General features: G+C 40.9%; 1 protein-coding gene across 2 annotated transcripts; it reads left to right on the top strand.

The window, feature by feature from the left end:
• The first annotated feature begins 19 nt into the window (after positions 1-19).
• Positions 20-18,613, top strand: LOC115147188 (uncharacterized). 2 transcript variants are annotated; one of them, XM_029689267.1, is made up of 8 exons: positions 20-2,891; positions 5,791-5,873; positions 6,109-6,438; positions 9,286-9,606; positions 10,674-10,796; positions 12,163-12,195; positions 16,087-16,151; positions 16,408-18,613. In XM_029689267.1, the coding sequence occupies exons 1-8, from the start codon at positions 2,779-2,781 to the stop codon at positions 16,411-16,413; spliced, it is 1,074 nt and encodes a 357-aa protein (XP_029545127.1). In that variant the 5' UTR covers positions 20-2,778; the 3' UTR covers positions 16,414-18,613. The 2 variants fall into 2 exon arrangements, with proteins under 2 accessions (XP_029545127.1, XP_029545126.1); XM_029689266.1 differs by lacking the exons at positions 16,087-16,151; positions 16,408-18,613 and having other exon boundaries at positions 12,163-12,318.
• Positions 18,614-23,201: the final 4,588 nt, after the last annotated feature.

The following is a 23,201-nucleotide window of genomic DNA, read 5'->3' as shown; positions in this document are numbered from 1 at the left end:
GTGTTCTTGTAGGAAGCAATCACCCCCCCCCCCCCCCCCCCAATTTCTGACTACAAATTATCAATTACTGGGCTAATAACTCACTAACTAGTGAACAAATGTACAAATATGCACACGTCGCTACATATAGCTCTCGCTTTGATCTACTCACAACCGCTCACGCTGTAAAAAACAGTTCAGTTCAAAGTGAATGGCACAGATCTATATATTGCAATGGTCTATTTGCATGTAGGCCTACTGCAGCTCTGATTGGTTATGGCGCACTGGTCTGTGTAGAGTACAAGCCTGAGTCTGCCTGTCAATGCAATAGAATCCTACTCAGATGCATTCTGCCAACAACAACATCTCTTATATATTTAGTTTTGCATAGTTTGTTTTGTTTCGGTATGTTGCATTGAAAGTGGCTGAGATTGCGTTGATTCGATCACAATTCCCACAGTAAAGGGAAACGCTGATAGTGTTAACTAACGGGGAAAACTCTAGAAAGTTGAGTAAAGTTCAGTCTCGCACAGGGCTGATATTTCTTCTGCATATCAGTCCCTGGGAGCTGCACATGCACAGCTTAGAGGGAACGTTGTTCATGAGACACAGCACTTTTTCAGAAAGATTAAGTTAAACTAGTTTCGCCTCTGAGGTTTCGCAAGACTGTACAGTGCAATCCGACATGTTTCATTTGACCAAAGATTTGTTGATCATCAGGTTTCGATAGATACTGCTGTGCCTGCCACTATTCCCCCTGGGCTTTGATTCTGCTGCAATGTGTATGAGAAGAAATGTTATGCTAAATAGTACATTACTTTTGACTAGAAGGAATAGGGTGCCGTTTTGAAGTCAACCTTTGGAACTTATTGTAACATTAACCAAACGTGTTACCAACAGCCAGCCTGTTGCTTCAACAGTTCTACCGCAGCAGTTTCTTTTGTTTTGTCCTTCCTTTTTCTGCTGGTGGAAAATGCAGATCTATGTCTATGTTTTGCCCAGGCTCGCCTCCATGAAGTCAGTTTAATGGAACGCAATAGTAAACACGAAAAACAATGGACTAGAGTCAATTATTAATCCGAGAGAATTGGTATCAGTTTCAAGGTAACGTAAACACCTTCACCTGGTGGTTGATTATGATCATTTTGGAAAAACATTTAAAAACATTTTGTGCTACGCAAGGGGCAGCAATTGTCTTATGTTTATATAATGATGGTTTCAGTTCCCATTATGTTTTACTGCTATCGTGTTGCTGGCGATGGCGTTACATTTCGACTGAGTAATCTGTTGTTGTATTGTGGCAACTTGAGGTGAATGCCGTCCACAACAAGACTACACCTCCCACAATTCCTTCCAACTCTTCTACAGTATCTGTTCCTTCTTGCTTAAGTGCATACTTGGCAGTTGGCACTGTAGATACAGATATGATTAACCTATCTCTATGCCAGCCTGCATGCAACTAATCAGGGCTCTTTGATATTTTTTGTTGTTGTTGATTTTTGCTCAGATCTACTGTGGTGTCTTGAGATGTTTGTGTGTAAAGTTATGACTATTTGCAAATTCGAACAAAAATAAGACATGTTATTTCATAGTGTAAGAGGCCAAGATGAGAGAGGACTCCTGTCTGTATATGAAGTGATTGTCAAGTGATTTGATAATAGGTACAAGAAAAAAAGAAAACTTCCTGTTTTCAGCACATAGATATGCCTGCTTGAGGCCTACTCCGTACCTTACCCAATATGTACCTTACCCCATTTTGTATGTTTTTATATGTGACTTTGTTTGTTATTAAGGATATCATTGAGATTAAAGCTTTTTTACTTTATCCAGATAAAACATGTAAAATGCAGAATATAATTTTGTATGATATTTCTGGGTATATTTCGCACCGAAATTCCTGTTCAGATCGTGCACCTTGATACTGTTGATTAAATATAGGGCAGTGAGAAAGATGTTACACTGAATATTTTGTAAATATTTTCAAATGTTTTTTTTTTAAATACTACAATCTTTAAACAAATGAAAATCATTATTGATGGGGAGACTAATCTGCATTATTTCATGTTCTAAGATGTAAATAGTTTTCATAAGTTTTAAGGAATCAAAAGCAGTAAACCCATTGTGAGGAAAATGTATGTAATCACTGCACAAAGAAGTAAAAAAAAATGTCTTCATAATTATGTATTATATAAGTAGTTACAGTACCTGAAGACTGTATTGTTTTCCCCCCAGCAACAGTACATTAGTACACAGTAGCAAAACAATTCACAACGGAAAACTTATCGTATGTTCAGGTGGTCTCTCTACATCGGCTTTCATTTCGTCCCTTGTGAATACAACCCTGGATTGATTGAACTGAAGTTAGACATGTGACACTGAACAGAAGCACTGGAGGGAATTCTCTCCTCACATTCAAATTCTGATGCAAAGCGTGAGAAGAGATATGAGCTGAGTTTGATTAACATTGAGAAAAATCGACATCTGAAAGGTGAATAACATGAACACAACATGATGTAACTTTGATATGCTTTTTTAACATGCCTGTAGTAATGTGAATGCAATAAAGGTCATTTACAGTTGGATATGTTGTTGTGGCTCTATAACAATGCAATCCATCTAAACTCTCCACTCACCATATTGTATGTCTAACACAATAAACCATTGAGATTCTAATAGCATATATATAGCATTTGATTCAATTAAGAATTCTAAATTAGACTGCAGTAATACATGAAGGTGTGGTTGACTGTGAGGGACTGTGATGTCAGATGTACCCTATTTCCTGTTCTTTATAAGTAGATGTCAGACAGAGACAGACAGCAGTACACAGCCAGCTGTGGTAATGGTGATGTCACTGCTGAGGAGTTTTCTGTTGTTCTACTTCTCATTCAACAAACTGACCACAGCAGCAGGTAAGGCAAGCTGTTTCTTCCCACCAATCAAGGTTGATTCTGTATTAAATCCTGTTAACTCATTAAAGTGAAGGTTCTGAGTCCTGCAAATGTTTCATTTTGTGTATCCAACATTTTGGAGCTTTCTCCACATGTCAAGTATACTATATGGATTTTTTGTTGTTGTTGTCTCAAACCACAAGCAAGTTAGCGGGGTACTACATCCTATCCCTTGATCATTGCCTGCAGTTTTGCATCTGTGGGCCTATTTCATGCATCTTTCTGTAAAAGGTCCTTCCAGTAGTCCTCACAAGGGAGGAAAAAATCCCTTATTCTCCCATTGCAGCTGTTTATTCCTATTCTTCAGCTACATTGGCTCCAGAAGCAACAAGTATATTGTGGGTGAGAATAACTCCAACAGCTTTAGTGGCCACTTGAATTAATTTAACAGTACTGTCATTCTCCCACACATTGTTTCCTTAATAATAGAATGTGTTTCCTTCAGTGTGAAAAAAAAGCCTTTCGCACTTGACTTGTCCCTCCCTTACTAGCTCTAACTTTGCTGATAGCTACTTTATTGAGGAAAAATGTATTTACTATGACTGCGATATGTGGTTGACCCACCTAGCTAGACTACATTGCCAAAGTATGTGGACACCTGCTCGTCAAACATCTCATTCCAAAATCATGAGCATTAATATGGAGTTGGTCCCCCCTTTGCTGCTATAACAGCCTTCTGGGAGGCTCTCCAGCAATGTTGGAACATTGTTGTGGGGACTTGCTTCCATTCAGCCACAAGAGCATTAGTGAGGTCGGCCACTGATGTTGGGTGATTAGGCCTGGCTTGCAGTTGGCGTTCCAATTCATCCCAAAGGTGTTCAATGGGGTTGAGGTCAGGGCTCTGTGCAGGCCAGTCAAGTTCTTCCACACCGATCTCAACAAACCATTTCTGTAATGACCTCGCTTTGTGTATGGAGGCATTGTCATGCTGAAACAGGAAAAGACCTTCCGCAAACTGTTGCCACAAAGTTGGAATCACAGAATCGTCTAGAATGTCATTGTATGCTGTAGCACTGTCACTGGAACTTAGGGTCCTAGCCAGAACCATGAAAAACAGCCTCAGACCATTATTCCTCCTTCACCAAACGTTATAGTTGGCACTATGCATTCAGACAGGTAGCGTTCTCCTGGCATCCGCCAAACCCAGATTCGTCCGTCAGACTGCCAGATGGTGAAGCGTGATTTATCACTCCAGAGAGTGCGTTTCCACTGCTCCAGAGTCCAATGCCGGCGAGCTTTACACCACTCCAGCCACAGCTTGGTATTGTGCATGGTGATCTTAGGCTTGTGTGCGGCTGCTTGGCCATGGAAACCCATTTCATGAAGTTCCTGACAAACAGTTATTGTGCTGACATTGCTTCCAGATGCAGTTTGGAACTCGGTAGTGAGTGTTGCAACCGAGGACAGGCGATTTTGTGTGTCCTACCACTTCACGGCTGAGCCGTTGTTGCTCCTAGACGTTTCCACTTCACAATAACAGCACTTACAGTTGACCGGTGCAGCTGTAGCAGGACAGAAATTTGATGAACTGACTTGTTGGAAAGGTGGCATTCTATGACGGTGCCAAGTTGAAAGTCACTGGGTTCTTCAGTAAGGCCATTCTACTGCCAATGTTTGTCTATGGAGATTGCATGGATGTGTGTTCAATTTTATATACCTGTCTTCAACGGGTGTGGCTGAAATAGCTGAATCCACACATTTGAAGGGGTGTCCACATACTTTTGTATATACAGTGCATCTTAATATGAACACTTAAGTCGCTTTGGATAAGTGTGTCTGCTAAATGACTAAAATGTAAATGCTCTTTTGTCTATTTGTATAATGTTCACATTTTATTGTGTTTGCCTGCCAAAGAAATGGTTGAAACAGGCATGTCAACAATCCAGGTGGGAAGTGACAAATAGATAGCTTAATAAGGGACAGTTGCCTATGTTAGGCCCTCATTCACTATGCACTTACACTGAACAAAAATATAAATGCAACATGTAAAGTGTTGGTCCCATGTCTCATGACCTGAAATAAAAGATCCCAGAAATGTTCCAAGCGCACAATATTTTCTCAAATTTTGTGCACAAATTTGTTTACATCCCTGTTAGTGAGCATTTCTCTTTTGCCAAGATAATCCATCCACCTGAGAGGTGTGGCATATCAAGAAGCTGATTAAACAGCATGATCATTACACAGGTGCACCTTGTGCTGGGGACACTAAAAGACCACTTTAAAATGTGCAGTTTTGTCACATACCATAAACCACCTCCAGCGTCCTTTTAGGGAATTTGGCAGTACGTCCAACCAGCCTCACAACCACAGGCAAGTGTATTGCGTCGTGTGAGCAAGCGGTTTGCTGTGCCAATGTTGTGGGGTTTGCTGAGTGCCCAATAGTGGCGGTGGGGTTATGGTAAGGGCAGGCGTAAGCTACGGACAATGAACACAATTGCATTTTAACGATGGCAATTTGAATGCACAGAAATACTGTGAGGCCTTTTTATTTTTAAATGTATCTGTGACCAACAGATGCATCTGTATTACCAGTCATGTTAAATCCATAGATTAGGGCCTAATGAATTTATTTCAATTGACTGATTTCATCATATGAACTGTAAATCAATAAAATGTTTGAAATTGTCACAGATTGCGTTTATATTTTCGTTCAGTATAATTAAGACCTATTCAGCCCTTTACTTTAATCGATCAGATTTGTTTCTGTTAGCAACTGTTTTATGTCTTTATTTTCGGATGACAGTCCAGAGCCACTCTGTGAGTGATAGGCAGTCTATAGACCAACCTCACGCAGTCTAGAGACTTATCTCATACTGCTGTGACAAGTGTTGTCATTGTACATTTCTCTCTTCCTACTCAGGAATCCAAAGATGACTTCAGCTACCAGTTTTCTTTTTTTTGCGATCCATTTAGCCTGTATCAGAGCTGGAAATTCCTCTGAGAGTAAGTTATGCCATAAATTCCATAATAATGATTATAAAATGTTATATACAAAAATACAACAATGTATTTATTGTTTTCAGCAGATTATTAACATTGTGGTTTGGAAGAACTGTATATTATTTTTTACTAAAAGTTCAATAAGATTGGTCACATTATGATAAAACTGACTACTATAACAGTAATTATCTTCTGTATTTATGTGGTCTTTTTCTCTGTAATGATATTTTACTAACAGCATTTGTCAAACTGGAGTGTAAAACAGAATACCATGGGGTTTATGGTCAGCAGTCATTGCTGGAGTGTATTGTCAAAGCTGTTCAGAACGTGACCATCTTGACGGTGACCTGGAAGAGGGTGGGAGGTGATGCACTTTTGTTGGAATACCATAAACATGTAAATGACTCAACCCTTGGATGTAAATTTGCTGAGCCATCCTGGAACAAGAAGAATATGAATGTGTCCTTGTTGTTGACAAATACCAAGATGGCCGACAAGGGGGAGTATGAATGCATGGTGAGAACAGACAGTGGTGATGCTACAGCTACAATCAGCCTCAGTGTCACAGGTGAGTCCTATACTGTCTACAGTTCAACCAAATGTGATGATAAAAATAGAAGCACCTTTCAACACAGGTTCATGAAAGGAGAAAACGGAACTTGAGATATTCAGCCACTCTTTAAGGGCAATAGAAGAATACAATATAATACAACATTAAATTTTTTGAAATGCGTCTCAGCTCATAGCCTTCATCAGGGTGTTATGATGCCCACATGTTGAAATGAAGTTCTATTGAACTTCCATTGTTGTCACACCCACACACACACACACACCCGCCCATACAGTTATGATAAAAAGTTGATAAGGATGTTTAGTCTGAAATATGTTCAGGGGGAGTTCAGATCTATTTGTATGTGTGTGTGTGTGTGTGTGTGTGTGCGTGTGTGTGTGTGTGTGTGTGTGTGTGTGTGTGTGTGTGTGTGTGTGTGTGTGTGTGTGTGTGTGTGTGTGTGTGTGTGTGTGTGTGTGTGTGTGTGTGTGTGTGTGTGTGTGTGTGTGTGTGCGTGTGTGTGTGTGTGATTGGACAGCACAGCAGGAGCCAGAGTTTCTTTCTGTTTCAGAATGACAGTGCTCAAACGGCACAGAGTATTATCAGTGGGAATGTCCACAACTAGTCTCCATAATGCCATTCTACCCATGTCATGCAATCAGTGTTTACAAATAATGTACACAGACTCAATTAGAACATGTGAGTGATAAAAGAAAGGTAATTCCAGTTCATTAAAAATCACTCCTCCAGTAATCTCATTCCAAGTTCTAACCCTTTGATGGGTGTTGAAAAGGTGCAAAGTCTGTCTTAACGATGTTTACCCACTGACGTGGTTGCAAACCGCACCCACATGTACAGTTGAAGTCAGAAGTTTACATACACTTAGGTTGGAGTCATTAAAACTTGTTTTTCAACCACTCCACAAATTTCTTGTTAACAAACTATAGTTTTGGCAAGTCTGTTAGGACATCTACTTTGTGCATGACACAAGTCATTTTTCCAAAAATTGTTTACGGACAGATTATTTCACTTATAATTCACTGTATCACAATTCCAGTGGGTCACTAAGTTGACTGTGCCTTTAAACAGCTTGGAAAATTTCAGGAAATGATGTCATGTCTTTAGAAGCTTCTGATAGGCTCAAATTGACATCATTTGAGTCAATTAGAGGTGTACCTGTGGATGTATTTCAAGGCCTACCTTCAAACTCAGTGCCTCTTTGCTTGACATCATGGGAAAATCAAAAGAAATCAGCCAAGACCTCAGACCTCCACAAGTCTGGTTCATCCTTGGGAGCAATTTCCAAACACCTGAAGGTACCACGTTCATCTGTACAAACAATAGTACGCAAGTATAAACACCATGGGACCACGCAGCCGTCATACCGCTCAGGAAGGAGACACATTCTGTCTCCTAGAGATGAATGTATTTTGGTGCGAAAAGTGAAAATCATTCCCAGAACAACAGCAAAGGACCTTGTGAAGATGCTGGAGGAAACAGGTAGAAAAGTATCTCTATCCACAGTAAAACGAGTCCTATTTCGACATAACCTGAAAGGCCGCTCAGCAAGGAAGAAGCCACTGCTCCAAAACCGCCATTAAAAAAAGCCAGACTACGGTTTGCACCTGCACATGGGGACAAAGATAAATCTTTTTGGAGAAATGTCCTCTGGTCTGATGAAACATAAATAGAACTGTTCGGTCATAATGACCATTGACATTATTGCCGAACAGCCAACTGACACTTACTCTTGTGTTACTGACTTGTTGCACCCTCGACAACTACTATGATTATTATTATTTGACCATGCTTGTCATTTATGAACATTTGAACATCTAGGCCATGTGCTGTTATAATCTCCACCCGGCACAGCCAGAAGAGGACTGGCCACCCCTCATAGCCTGGTTCCTCTCTAGGTTTCTTCCTAGGTTTTGGCCTTTCTAGCGAGTTTTTCCTAGCCACCCTGCTTCTACACCTGCATTGCTTGCTGTTTGGGGTTTTAGGCTGGGTTTCTGTACAGCACTTTGAGATATCAGCTGATGTAAGAAGGGCTATATAAATACATTTGATTTGATTGTTATGTTTGGAGGAAAAAGGGGGAGGCTTGCAAGCCGAAGAACACCATCCCAACCGTGAAACACGGGTGTGGCAGCATCATGTTGTGGGGGTGCTTTGTTGCAGGTGGGATTGGTGTACTTCACAAAATAGACGGCGTCATGAGGATGGAAAATTATGTGGATATATTGAAGCAATATCTCATGACATCAGTCAGGAAGTTAAAGCTTGGTTGCCAATGGGTCTTCCAAATGGACAATGGCCCCAAGCATACTTCCAAAGTTGTGGAAAAATTGCTTAAGGACAACAAAGTCAAGGTATTGGAGTGGCCATCACAAAGACCTGACCTCAATCCTATAGAACATTTGTCGGCAGAACTGAAAAAGCGTGTGCGAGCATGGAGGCCTACAAACCTGATTCAGTTACACCAGCTCTGTCGGGAGGAATGGGACAAAATTCACCCAACTTATTGTGGGAAGCTTGTGGAAGGCTTCCTGAAATGTTTGACCCAAGTTAAACAATTTAAAGGCAATGCTACCAAATACTAATTGAGTGTATGTAAACTTCTGACCCACTAGGAATGTGATGATAGAAATAAAAGCTGAAATAAATAAATATCTCTACTATTATTCTGACATTTCACATTCTTAAAATAAAGTGGTGATCCTAACTGACCTAAGACAGGGAATTTGTACTAGGATTAAATGTCAGGAATTGTGAAAAACTGAGTTTAAATGTATTTGGCTAAGGTGAATGAACTTCCAACTTCAACTCTATGTAATATAATGTATCTTTCTCTCTCTCTTCCAGCTATGTACAAATCACCAACCATGAGTTCCAGTCCTGAGAACTGCATAAAACAAAACACCGGTGTGACCATTTTCTGCAACTCTACAGGTGGGCACCAGAAAGGGTTGATCTGGTGGTTTGACGAGTTTGGCACGAACTGCACAGGCAGTGCTGAACTTGTGGCCAAAAAGGCAGACGACACACTGTTTAGCCTCTCCAGTAAACTAACAGTTCTGAAGGCTACATACAGTGGTTCTACAAACTACTCATGCACAGTGCACAACACCAATGGAGTCCAGGAGGGGAAGGCATCATTTGAGATCCCTTTTGTATGTTCAGCAGGTACGTTCTGCCATCGTGGTCGGTATACACAGTGTGTATGAATGTTTGTGATGTCATCCTATTTGAAAGCAGGGCCAAATCCAAAACATGCCAGTCTCCCTTATTCGCTCATCCTAACCCTGATCATTGTAAACAATTCAGCCTCAATCTAGTCTACTTTTATTAGCATAGGCCTTTTTTACAACGTCTATTCATGCGGGAGCACAATAAATCAGCCTTACAATGAGAGAACATTTCACTGAGGGGTGGAGTAGATCAGGCCATAACATGCTCCCAAATCTGATTGAACATCTTCCTTGAAACTGGAAAAAAGGAAAATGAATGTCTTGGTTTGGCTAAGAAACATTCCATACATGTTTCAATATGATTCCAGAAGATCTTCAATGTTTGCTTAACCCAGTCTGCTTGTCATCTGGTGAGCCTAGAGGAAATTACTAGGTTAATAATGATAGTGGAGTTATAAATACCTGCACTAGTTGCAAATTAGAGCTCATAGTCTCCAATCTGTCTCTAATGCTCCATTTTATCACGATTCAGTGTAGTCATAATACCTTCTTACCAGAACATTCCTTCTCTGCAGTTGTTTCTCTCCTCTCGCAGCCATTTTGAATGTTTTTTTATGACCTGCCTGTCTGGTAATTTCCAAATACAAGTTATCCATCTGATGTGAAAACAAATTAGTCTTAGCAATGGAAAGTAAATTAAGATTATATTTAGATTAGAAAAGAGCTCTAGTCTGTTTATTTTAAGATGTCAAAAATTACTCTGCAGGAAATGAAGTTGGAACAAGTGACCTGACCTGATACTGACTTTGACCAATCATATCATTTGATATTTTAGAATTATATTGGAACTTCTATTTAGTTGAAATGACATTGAACTTTGGTTGACTGAATCCAGGTCTGCTGGATTAGATTTGTAAAAATAATCAGATTTTTATTTGTTCTCAATCATGGACTTTGTGCATCTATGTCTGGTCACAGAGTAGCACTACCTGTATTTCATTCAAATATCTGTGAATTTCCTATTTAATTTGCAAATTGTTTATTTTCCACCTGCATTTGAAGGTTCAAAAGATGATTTTGCTTCTGACTCCACTACCCAGTGGCTTGCACCAGTTGGAGTCATAGGATCTCTGGTCATTGGACTCCTTGCTGCGCTGCTGATATTTAAGAGGCGCTCTGTCCAACGTAAGTACAAGAATTGTCATACAGTACAGACTGATGACAGCTCTCTTCGACTGTGCTACATGGGCCTGGCTGATATGTGTGATCTCTCTGTGTGTGTAACTCCATGAACAGATATCATTGCATGAAGCTTTGTTGAGTATCATGGATCTCTGCTTGGCGTGCTAAATGAACCTGTATAGTGGGACTGCATGCTTTAGCAGTTGGCAGCCACCCATTTTGGCTCTGAATAGGTATGATTACCTTAAAGTTACACTGCCAAGTACCTCAGTAGTCAAACAACCTAGTGAAAATACCCAGGCTCAGCCAGTCGTCCTGTACAGTAGTTAAATATCAGACATCTTTACTATATGATCAGAGGCTTTCAGCCATGTGTGGCATAGGCTTATATTAACCATGAAAAACAGTGTATTTGATGCTCAATCCAAGTCAATATTAATGGAGCATGAACTGCACTAGTAGGCTATTTATTGTTCATCAACATCACTTTTGCTTTACTTATTAGCTTTTTTATGTATACTGTACAAAAATAAACGCAACATGCAACAATTTCAACCATTTTACTGAGTTACAGTTCATATAAGGAAATCAGTCAACTGAAATAAATAAATTAGACCCTAATCTATGGATTTCACATGACTGGGCAGGGGTGCATCAATGGGTGAGGGCATAGGCCCACCCACTTTGGAGCCAGGACCGGCTAATTCATTTTTCCCCACAAAAGGGCTTTATTACAGACAGAAATACTCTTCAGTTTCATCAGCTGTCCGGTTGGTTGGTCTCAGATGATCCCGCAGGTGAAGAAGCCGGATATGGAGGTCCTGGTCTGGCGTGGTTACATGTGGTCTGCGGTTGTGAGGCCGGTTGGAAATAATGCAAAATTCTCTAAAATGACGTTGGAGGCAGGTTATGGTAGAGAAGTGAACATTAAATTATATGGCAACAGCTCTGATGGACGTTCCTGCAGTCAACATGCCAAATGCACACTCACTCAAAACTTGAGACATCTGTGGCACTGTGATGTGTGACAAAATTGCACATTTTAGAGGGACCTTTTATTGTCCCCAGCACAAGGTGCACCTGTGTAATGATGCTGTTTAATCAGCTTCTTGACAAGCCACACTTCTCAGGTGGATGGATTATTTTTGCAAAGGATAAATGCTCACTAACAGGGATGTAAACGCATTTGTGCACAAAATTTGAGAGAAATATGTTTTTGTGCATATGGAACATTTCTGGGATTTTTAATTCAGGACATTTAACATGGGACCAAGACTTTACATGTTGCATTTATATTTTTGTTCAGTATAGTTCGTTTTAAGCTAAATTGTAATAGTAGGTTTTGTCTTTTTTTTTTTTTTCTTCACAGGGGCTCGAAGGCTGTCCACCTTCCCATTAATGAGTACGTCCTTCTATATTCAGTATTTATTAAAAAATGTAATTTTTATTTGTCACTTTGGGTTCATGGTTTCCCATCTTTCCTAGACAGTTCACAGAATTCCCTGTAAAAGCAATACATATACTTTATAATGACCAGCATCATAATTTGGAAAATTTGATAATTATAACTCAACAAATGAAAATGATTACATTTTCCAAGGCAAAAACAACACTCCATAATGCATTCACATAGCCTGAGTGCCAGTCTGTTTGGGCTATCATGTCAACCCCTTGTCACTCATTGTCATGCCTAACATCTTTGTCTTGACAATGAGCTATGGAGTTGGCAAGAGTAGTACAAACAGATATTTGACCAGGCTAGCATTCACATGCTTTTGGTTTGTGAAACTAGCCACTCAGCCGGAACACGTCTGTCTGTTCTCTCCCTTTGAATTTAATGACTTATTTGATTGAATGTTGGTCAAAGGGAAGTGTTTCATCCGTCACAAGTGGAGTATAAAATGGAGGCCGGATGATTACTAATTGTTGGCGATGACTATAGTTACGCTTTTGTATTGTTCTCATGGGGAAATTTTAAGAATTGTCTCACCCCTGTTCTAATTTCGATAGTTTAGCTGCATGGCTGTGGTGAAGGGAGATTATTTATTTGGGTCATACTAAACTCAGCAAAAAAAAAGAAAACGTCCTCTCACTGTCAACTGTGTTTATTTTCAGCAAACTTAACATGTGGAAATATCTGTATGAACATAACAAGATTTAACAACTGAGAAATAAACTGAACAAATTTCACAGACATGTGACTAACAAAAATTGAATAATGTGTCCCTGAACAAAAAGGGGGTCAAAAGTAACAGTCAGTATCTGGTGTGGCCACCAGCTGCATGAAGTACTGCAGTGCATCTCCTTCTCATGGACTGCACCAGATTTGCCAGTTCTTGCTGTGAAATGTTACCCCACTCTTCCACCAAGGCACCTGCAAGTTCCCGGACATTTCTGGGGGGAATGGCCCTAGCCCTCAATGTCCGAACCAACAGGTCCCAGATGTGCTCAATGGGATTGAGATCCGGGCTCTTTGCTGGCCATGGCAGAACACTGACATTCCTGTCTTGCAGGAAACCACGCACAGAATAAGCAGTATGGCTGGTGACATTGTCATGCTGGAGGGTCATGTCAGGATGAGCCTGCAGGAAGGGTACCACATGAGGGAGGAGGATGTCTTCCCTGTAACACACAGCGTTGAGATTTCCTGCAATGACAAGCTCATTCCGAAGATGCTGTGACACACCGCCCCAGACCATGACGAACCCTCCACCTCCAAATCGCTCCCGCTCCAGAGTACAGGCCTCGGTGTAACGCTCATTCCTTCGACGATAACCGCGAATCCGACCATCACCCCTGGTGAGACAAAACTGTGACTCGTCAGTGAAGGGCACTTTTGGCCAGTCCTGTCTGGTCCAGCGACGGTGGGTTTGTGCCCGTAGGCAACGTTGTTGCCGGTGATGTCTGGTGAGGATCTTCCTTACAACAGGCCTACAAGCCATCAATCCAGCCTCTCTCAGCCTATTGCAGACAGTCTGAGCACTGATGGAGGGATTGTGCGTTCCTGGTGTAACTCAGGCAGTTGTTGTTGCCATCTTGTACCTGTCCCGCAGGTGTGATGTTTGGATGTACCGATCCTGTGCAGGTGTTTTTACACGTGGTCTGCCGCTGCGAGAACGATCAGCTGTCCGTCCAGTCTCCCTGTACTGCTGTATTAAGCGTCTCACAGTACGGACATTGCAATTTATTTCCCTGGCCACATCTGAAGTCCTCATACCTCCTTGCAGCATGCCTAAGGCACATTCACGCAGATGAGCAGGGACCCTGGGCATCTTTCTTTTGTTGTTCTTCAGAGTCAGTAGAAAGGCTTCTTTAGTGTCCTAAGTTTTCATAACTGTGACCTTAATTGCCTACCGTCTGTAAGCTGTTAGTGTCTTAACGACCGTTCTACAGGTGCATGTTCATTGTTTATGGTTCATTGAACAAGCATGGGAAACAGTGTTTAAACCCTTTACAATGAAGATCTGTGAAGTTATTTGGATTTTACGAATTATCTTTGAATGACAGTTTTTATTTGTTGCTGAGTTTATTATGTAATGCTGGGTGAAATATGGGCCTATCTGCACTGTGAGGGAAGACCTGCTGTCTTGCAAGTAGGGCTGGGCGATCAAATTTTTTTTCGACATATTCAAGTTTGTTTTAACGCGATATGGAAAATGTCTATCGCAATAATTGAGGTTCTGTTATAATGTTGTAACGTTTTACAAATGCAGTGCCTCACTGTCTCTTCGCTGTCAGCCCAATGTCGAATCATGTCCCAATTGCGTGCCAACACGTGCACAGAGGTTATCCACCATCACAACCCTAGACAGCCTTTCACAAATTGTAACCACGCCGACGAAGTGTAGTGGCGGTAAGAGTTCCGCCAAAATGGAAAGTGGGGAAGCCAGCTCAGCCTCTCATGAGGATGAAATCATCCCCAAAAAGGGCAGCAATATTTTTCAGTAATATGGAAGTGGTTCGGGTTGAAGAGGTCTGTTGTTCAGTGAACGAATGTCCTGTGCAAAATGTGTCGCAAGACAATTGCTACGAAAAGCAGCAGTACAACCAACCCCTTCCATCACCTGCAACTGAAACACGCGGTGGAATGGGAGGAATTCGTGAGACTATGCAATGCCGATTCCAGTCGCCCAATTTCCAAAATGTCAGCTAAAAGACAAACTACCATAGCCGCTTCCTCTTCAAACGTAATCCCTTATGTCAAGAAAAGTTTGAGGTAGAAGGAGATAAGGATGCAGTGACCTATTACATAGCGAAAGATAAGGTTCCAATTTTTACAGTAGAAAAGCCAGCATTTTAAAAAGCTGCTAGGTACAGGTGTCCACAAATCAGCCGCAAGTATTTCACGGAAGAAGCCCTGCTGCGATTATACACTGCTACCCGCGAAAGAGTCGCAGAGAAGCTGGCTAGTGTTTCTTATTTTTCCACCACAGACGATCTATGGTTGAGCAAAACGTCAGAGCCATACCTAAATTTGACAGTCCACTACATAAATGAAGACTGGAAATTATAAAACGTCTGCCTCCAGACGTCTTACTTCCCCGATGATCATACGGGTGAAGTAATAGCCCAGGATCTCAAAGACTCTGGCATCGTGGAAATGAGTGAAGACCAACAGGTGTGCATGACAACTGACAGCAGGAGCAACATGATAAAAGCATTGCGCTTGAACAACTGGACCCGCCTGCAGTGCTTTGGGCACAGGCTTCACCTCGCCATCGGTAAGTGTAACATTGGATAATTAAATTGCATTCAAGAAAGTTATGTTCAGGCCAGCTGTAGGCTAATGTGTTAGTAGTTGTCCCATTCTGCCAATCCAATAGCAAATAACCACAAATGAACTAAATGAATACATTTTCAATCAAAATGATTATATAAATTACATTCAAACAGCTTGTGGTCAAACATTCCTAAACAATAGAATAGACACGTGGATGTATTCATTTGTTTTGCACAAATAGGCCTTGAGGCCTTATATTTTTTAGTTTTAATAAAGAAAATTCAGTTAAGAATTAAGTGTTGGCCTTTTTTAAATTTGTTTAGAGAAAAACAAGAAATCGAGATATATCGGTAATCGTCCAAACCTCTGAAAAGAATGTAGATGTTACTTTTAGGCCATATCGCCCAGCCCTACTTGCAAGTCTCTTGACTAACTTTAAAAAAAAAAATTCTGCCCAACTCTTATTTTCACTGAACTTTGGAGGAGGCAATGGTCCTCTGGAGATTGAAACATTACATGACATTCCTCCACAATATGTCACAGATCAGCTTCTGACGTCCTTGTCGGTTATAGGTCACAGTGGCCACCCAACTGACGCGCACCACGGTGATGAGGCAGAAGGAAAAGCTATCCTTACTGTATGTTGTATCTACATCTAATATGTCTCTCTCTATTGTACATCTAAAACATATTGTATCTACATCTACTGTATTTATAATAGCTCTCTTTCTATTCAGCATCATAGCTTCATAGGGGACATGTTTTTTTTAAATGATTGTAGTTTACATGCTGCTTGTGCTCCTTGTAATGATTAGTGAAAAGTCTCTCCTGTTTTTACTTTCTATTATTGTGTAACAATATGCTCTTTCTCTCTCTCTCACTCCATCTTTCCAGGTCTAAAACAGTGACAGTCCACAGGACCAGCATTTCAGTCGTTAGTAACGGATTCGTTAACTGGCAGTCTCTGGAAGGGACTGTTTCCTTGATGATCAATAAGGGGCGATCAATAAGTGTCCGGTGACAGTCACTTTGGCATTCAGGTCATTCTGATTGAGGCATTTGTTTCTTCACAATCTACAGATGATGGCAGCCTTTAAAGTCTGTGGTTGATTACAAATGATATGTAACTGCCCTATATATCAATGTTTCTATACAGGGTAACCATGGTGTCACTATGCTTTAGATTCTACCACTGTAGAACATTGGTATACTGTAATACCAGGTAATCTAATCACTGTACACACTATACTCTAGATTCTACCACTGTAGAACATTGGTATACTGTAATACCAGGTAATCTAGTCACTGTACACACTACTATACTCTAGATTCTACCACTGTAGAACACTGGTATACTGTAATACCAGGTAATCTAATCACTGTACACACTATACTCTAGATTCTACCACTGTAGAACATTGGTATACTGTAATACCAGGTAATCGAATCACTGTACACACTATACTACAAGGTGCATGGTTTAACATTCCACGTTTCCTCTACTGTAGATTCTACCATATTGGTTGTTATTACTATACTGTAACACCATACCATCTAATCACTAACGTTACATGCTGTTCTATACTAAGGTTGTGCAAAGATTCAATTTGAACACTGCACTTTTCTGAAAACATGTAGTAAAACTGGTTTACCTTCTGAAAGAGTGTTTCGCAAGACTGTACAACAACCACTCTTATAACCAAAAGCCAGCCTGTTGCTCCTACCACAGATTTAGTTGTTGGCCTTCCTCTTTCTCCTTGTCTTGCTCGATCTGCTGGTGTAGAATGCAGATCTATATCTATCTTGCTCAGGTCCAGGAAGTGCAATGGAATGAAACTGTGAACATGTTGATCATCAGGTTTCAAGAGCTACTACTGCGTCTTCCACTATTCTCCCTGGGCTTTGATCCTGCTACAATATCTCTGGGAAGAATGAGTCCCCATCTATTCTATTTGTTTGAGTCCCAAATGGCACCCAATTCCCTATATAGTGCAGTACTTTTGACCAGAGGGAATAGGATGCCATTCGGAATGCAACCTTTGACTTGACTTTGTTTTATTATTTTTGGCACTGAATGTAACATATAACCATTACCAGAAGTCAACCTGTCGCTCCTCCCACAGCTGTTGGTTTTTGGCCTTCCTCTTTCTCCTTTCTTCTTGTCTTGCACCATCTGCTGGTGGAAAATTCAGATCTATATTTATATCTTGCCCAGGGTTCGCCTCCATGAAGGCAGTGCAATGGAACGCAACTGTAAACCTGAAAAACGAGTCAATTAGTAATCTGAGAGAATTAGTTATCAGTTTCAAGTTGAACATGTAAATGTTTACCTGGTGGTTGGTTATGATACTTTTGTAAATGCCACAATTGTTTTATGTTATGAAAGAGGCTGCTATTGTCTTAATTTTGTAGTTATAGAATGACTGTTTCAGTTCCCATTATGTTTTACTGCTATCATGTTGCTGATGGAATTACATATAGACTGAGTAATCTGTTGTATTGTGGAAGCTTGAGGTGAATGGTGTCCACAACAAGACTCCACCTCCCATAATTCCTGCCAAACCTTGTATCAGTTCCTTCTTACTTCAGTACATGATTGGCAGTTGGCACTATAGATACAGCTAGAATGATTAATCGATTTATATGCTAGCCTGTTTGGCACTGGTCAGGGCTCTTTCAAAGAAGCTTGGACTTTTGGCTTAGCTCGATGGTGGTTTGAGATGTTCATGTGTAAAGTTTTGTTTATTACGCAGTTCAACAAAATTTGTTTTGTTCTCTGTGTGAAGTGTATATCAAGCGATTTGTTGAAGATGTGCCTGCTTGAGGCCTACTCCACATCTTACCCCATATAACATACTTTTTTGTTGTCCCCTGTTTTTCTTTTGTATATTTCACACTTTGAAATTCCATTTCAAATCCCACACCTTGACACTGTTCAGGTTTTGTAAATAGGATGAAGATTTTTATTGATTTTAATTACTATAATCTTTAAAAAAAAAGAATCATAATTGATGGGGAGGCTAATCTGAATTTTTTTATGTTCAAAGGTCTAAACTGTTTTAATACGTTTTAAGGAACCAAAAGCACCATGTGAGAAAAATGTATATAATTACTGCACAAAGAATAGTTTTTTTATCCGTCATTATGTATTATGTAAGTAGTTACAGTACCTAATACTATTTTTTTTTTTTTTGCCCAGCGACAATACATGGTTGCATTCATTAGTGCACACCGTGGCAAAACAATTTGCAACGGAAAACAAATGTTTCTTATTGGACAAGTTCAGGTGGTCTCTCCACATTTTGGTCAATCAGCTATCATTTCGTTCCTTGTGAATACAACCCTGGTTTGATTGAATCCAGAGATGTGACACTGAACAGAAGACAACTTGTCCATTAGTGCAGGGTTCCACAACTGGCGGCCCATGGCCGGTGGTTTTATTTTGCCCCCCAAAAATATATAGTTTTGACCCCCAAAAATATACACTACCGTTTAAAAGTTTGGGGTCGCTTAGAAATGTCCTTGTTTTTGAAAGAAAGGCAATTTTTTTTACCATTAAAACATCAAATTGATCAAAAATACAGTGTAGACATTATTGTTGTAAATGACTATTGTAGTTGGAAATGGCTGATTTTTTTTATTTTTATGGAATAGCTACATAGGCGTGCAGAGGCCCATTATCAGCAACCATCACTCCTGTGTTCCAATGGCATGTTGTGTTAGCTAATCCAAGTTTATCATTTTAAAAGGCTAATTGATCATTAGAAAACCCTTTTGCAATAATGTTAGCACAGCTGAAAACTGTTGTCCTGATTAAAGAAGCAATAAAACTGGCCTTTGGACTAGATGAGTATCTGGAGCATCAGCATTTGTGGGTTCGATTACAGGCTCAAAATGGCCTGAAACAAAACCTTCTTCTGAAACTCGACAGTCTATTCTTGTTCTGAGAAATGAAGGCTATTCCATGTGAGAAATTGCCAAGAAACTTAAGATCTCGTACAGTGCTGTGTACTGCTCCCTTCACAGAACAGAGCAAACTGGCTCTAACCAGAATAGAAAGAGAAGTGGGAGGCCCCGGTGCACAACTGAGCAAGAGGACAAGTACATTAAAGTATCTAGTTTGAGAAACAGACGCTTCACAAAAAAAAAGGTTTTAGATGCATTCCAGCAAAGCCACAACACAATACATAAATTGCACTATAACGGTGGCAAACGGTGCCCACAAACTCTTAGGGCCTACATAAAATGTACATGCTAAAATCGTCCCTGGAATGCAATAAAGTTGATTTACAGGTGGGTCAATTGTTGTGTTTTTATAACAATGCAATCCATCAATTCTCCACTCACCATATTTTATTTGTCTAACAGAATAAACCATTTGAAATTATAATATAATTTAATATATAACATATACAATTAAATTACAAATTCTGAATTAGATTGTATATAGTGTTCAGTAATACATGCAGGTGTGGTTGACTGTGTGGGGCTGTGATATCAGATGTATCCTATTTCCTGTGTCTTTATAAGCAGATGTAAGACAGAGACAGCAGTAGTGGTGATGGGGATGCCACTTCTGAGGTGTTTTCTGTTTTCCCACTTGTCACTCAATGAATTGACCTCAGCAGCAGGTAAGGCAAGCTGTTTCTTCCCACTGTTAGGTTCTAAATATCAGAGTAAGAACGGACACTATGAAAGCTTAAACCAAGTTTATTCACCCCAAAGCATCGAACAGCTGAACAGACAAAAGACATATTCACACAAGCTCTGATATTTAACCCTTTCTCCAATGCTGAGTCTCCTCCTACACATCTGAACAGCCAATGCATCTCTGTTGACAGAACCTTAGTGATATCTGTTCTTCCTCACTTCACCTGACCTGACCTCTGCCCCAAAGAGCTCACTCCTCCCCAACTTACGGCTGTCATGGTGACTTGTACCAGACCGTGTCTTTTCTCGTCCCATAAGATCCCTGATGGCTAACGATAACATATCCTGACAGAATGTAAACATTATACATTCCCCTCTCTCCCTCAGTGACACAAGTATATTTCATATTCTCAGAACCCAAATCCACCAATCAAGGTTGATTCTGTGTTAAATCATCAGTATGGTACATATATATCTTTGATTCTAACAACCATGGTTTCTCTTTATTCCCTGTCTTTTCTATAGAAGCCATTCTCTGGGTGAAGACGGGGGAGCAGTTTACCATGAAGTGCTCTACTTTTTTAAAAGAACAAGAAGGAATGTACCTGTGTGTCAGAGGCAGGTGGGAGGAGCTATAGGAGGAAGTGCTCATTGTAATAGCTGGAATCAATGGTACGGTATCAAACATATAGAAACTACATGTTTGACTCCGTTCTATTTATTGCTTTCCAGCCATTACAATGAGCCCATCCTCCTATAGGTCCTCCCACCTGCCGCCACTTCTCTATGTTGGGCTGGACAGGGGCGTAGAGGTGCGATATTTCCACCAGCGTAACACCTAGCTGACCCACAGTTGGCTGGATGTCCTTTGGTCGGTGGACCATTTTTGATACTCGCATGAAACAGTTTAGCGTGAAACTCAGCAGCGTTGCAGTTCTTGACAGAAACCGGTCCGTCTTGTCACCTACCCCGTTCAAAGGCACTTAAATATTTTGGCTTGCCCATTCACCTTCTGAATGGCACACATACAAAATCCATGTCTCAATTGTCTCAAGGCCTAAAAAAATCATTTTTTTAACCTGTCTCCTCCCCTTCATCTACACGGATGTAAGTGGATTTAACAAGTGACATCATTAAGGGATCATAGCTTTCACCTGGATTCACCTTGTCAGTTTATGTAATGGAAAGAGCAGGTGTTAATGTTTTGTATACTCAGTGTATAGTCTTCATCAGGGTGTTATGATGGCCACATTTTGAAATGCATTGGAATGCAGTTCTATTCAATTTCCATTGTCCTCCAAGAGTGGCTGAATATCCTGCATTGTTGTGATTGAACAGCACAGCATGAGCCACAATTACTTTGTTTTAGAATGACAGTGCTCGAATGGCTGAGCCATCCTGGAACAACAAGAATATGAATGTCTTCATGTTGTTGACAAATACCAAGATGGCAGACACCGGGGAGTATGAATTCTGTTTTACTATCCAGGTCTGTGCCCAAACAATTTGAGCTTATAATTTTAAAATCCACCTCTCCAGAAACAAGTCTCTTACCGTTGCTCCTTGCTATAGACCACCTTCTGCCCCCAGCTGTGCCCTGGACCCCATATGCGAATTGATTGCCCCCATCTATCTTCAGAGCTCGTGCTGTTAGGTAACCTAAACTGGGACATGCTTAACACCCCGGCCATCCTACAATCTAAGCTTGATGCTCTCAATCTCACACAAATTATCAATGAACCCACCAGGTACAACACTAAATCCGTAAACACGGGCACCCTCATAGATATCATCCTAACCAACCTGCCCTCCAAATACAACTCTGCTGTCTTCAACCAGGATCTCAGCGATCACTGCCTCATTGCCTGTGTCCGTAATGGGTCTGTGGCAAAACATCCTGTGGCATACTGCATTAGCATCAAATAGCCACCGTGATATGCAACTCTTCAGGGAAGTTAGAAACCAATATACACAGGCAGTTAGGAAAACAAAGGCTAGCCTTTTCAAACAGAAATTTGCACCCTGTAGCATTAACACTAAGTTCTGGGACACTGTAAAGTCCATGGAGAATAAGAGCACCTCCTCCCAGCTGCCCACTGCACTGAGGCTAGGAAACACTGTCACCACCAATAAATCTGCAATAATTGAGAACTTCAATAAGCATTTTTCTACGGCTGGCCATGCTTTCCACCTGGCTACCCCTACCCCGGTCAACAGCCCTGCACCCCTCACTGCAACTTGCCCAAGCCATTTCTCCTTCACCCAAATCCAAATAGCTGATGTTCTGAAAGAGCTGCAAAATCTGGACCCCTACAAATCAGCAGGGCTAGACAATCTGGACCCTCTCTTCCTAAAATTATCTGCCGAAATTGTTGCAACTCCTATTACTAGCTTGTTCAACCTCTTTCGTATCGTCTGAGATGCCCAAAGATTGGAAAGCTGCCGCGGTCATCCGAGACACTCTAGACCCAAACTGCTACAGACCTATATCTATCCTTCCCTGTCTTTCTAAGGTCTTCGAAAGCCAAGTTGACAAACAGATCACCGACCATATCGAATCCCAACATACCTTCTCCACTATGCAATCTGGTTTCCGAGCTGGTCACGTTCAAGGTCCTAAACGATATCATAACCGCCATCGATAAGAGACAATACTGTGCAGCTGTATTCATCGACCTGGCCAAGGCTTTCGACTCTGTCAATCGCCACATTCTTATTGGCAGACTCAACAGTCTTGGTTTCTCAAATGACTGCCTTGTCTGGTTCACCAACTACTTCTCAGACAGAGTTCAGTATGTCAAATCAGAGGGCCTGTTGTCCAGACCTCTGGCAGTCTCTATGGGGGTGCCACAGGGTTCAATCCTCGGGCTGACTCTTTTCTCTGTATGCATCAATGATGTCGCTCTTGCTGCTGGTGATTCTCTGATCCACCTCTATGCAGACAACACCATTCTGTATACTCCTGGCCCTTCTTTGGACACTGTGTTAACAAACCTCCAGACGAGCTTCAATGCCATACAACTCTCCTTCTGTGGCCT

Source organism: Salmo trutta, chromosome 14, assembly GCF_901001165.1.
Source record: "Salmo trutta chromosome 14, fSalTru1.1, whole genome shotgun sequence".
Taxonomy (NCBI): Eukaryota; Metazoa; Chordata; class Actinopteri; order Salmoniformes; family Salmonidae; genus Salmo; species Salmo trutta.
Note: the sequence above shows the minus strand (reverse complement) of the source record. Positions and strands in the feature narration are given on the sequence as shown.

What these genes read in the sequence shown, in the direction of transcription:
- LOC115147188 (XM_029689266.1), top strand. Translation starts at nt 2,779, where the DNA reads ATGTCAGACAGAGACAGACAGCAGTACACAGCCAGCTGTGGTAATGGT. An exon ending in CCCTTTTGTATGTTCAGCAG is followed by an intron (nt 9,607 to 10,673) that starts GTACGTTCTGCC and finishes CTGCATTTGAAG; the next exon opens with GTTCAAAAGATGATTTTGCT. An exon ending in TAAGAGGCGCTCTGTCCAAC is followed by an intron (nt 10,797 to 12,162) that starts GTAAGTACAAGA and finishes TTTTCTTCACAG; the next exon opens with GGGCTCGAAGGCTGTCCACC.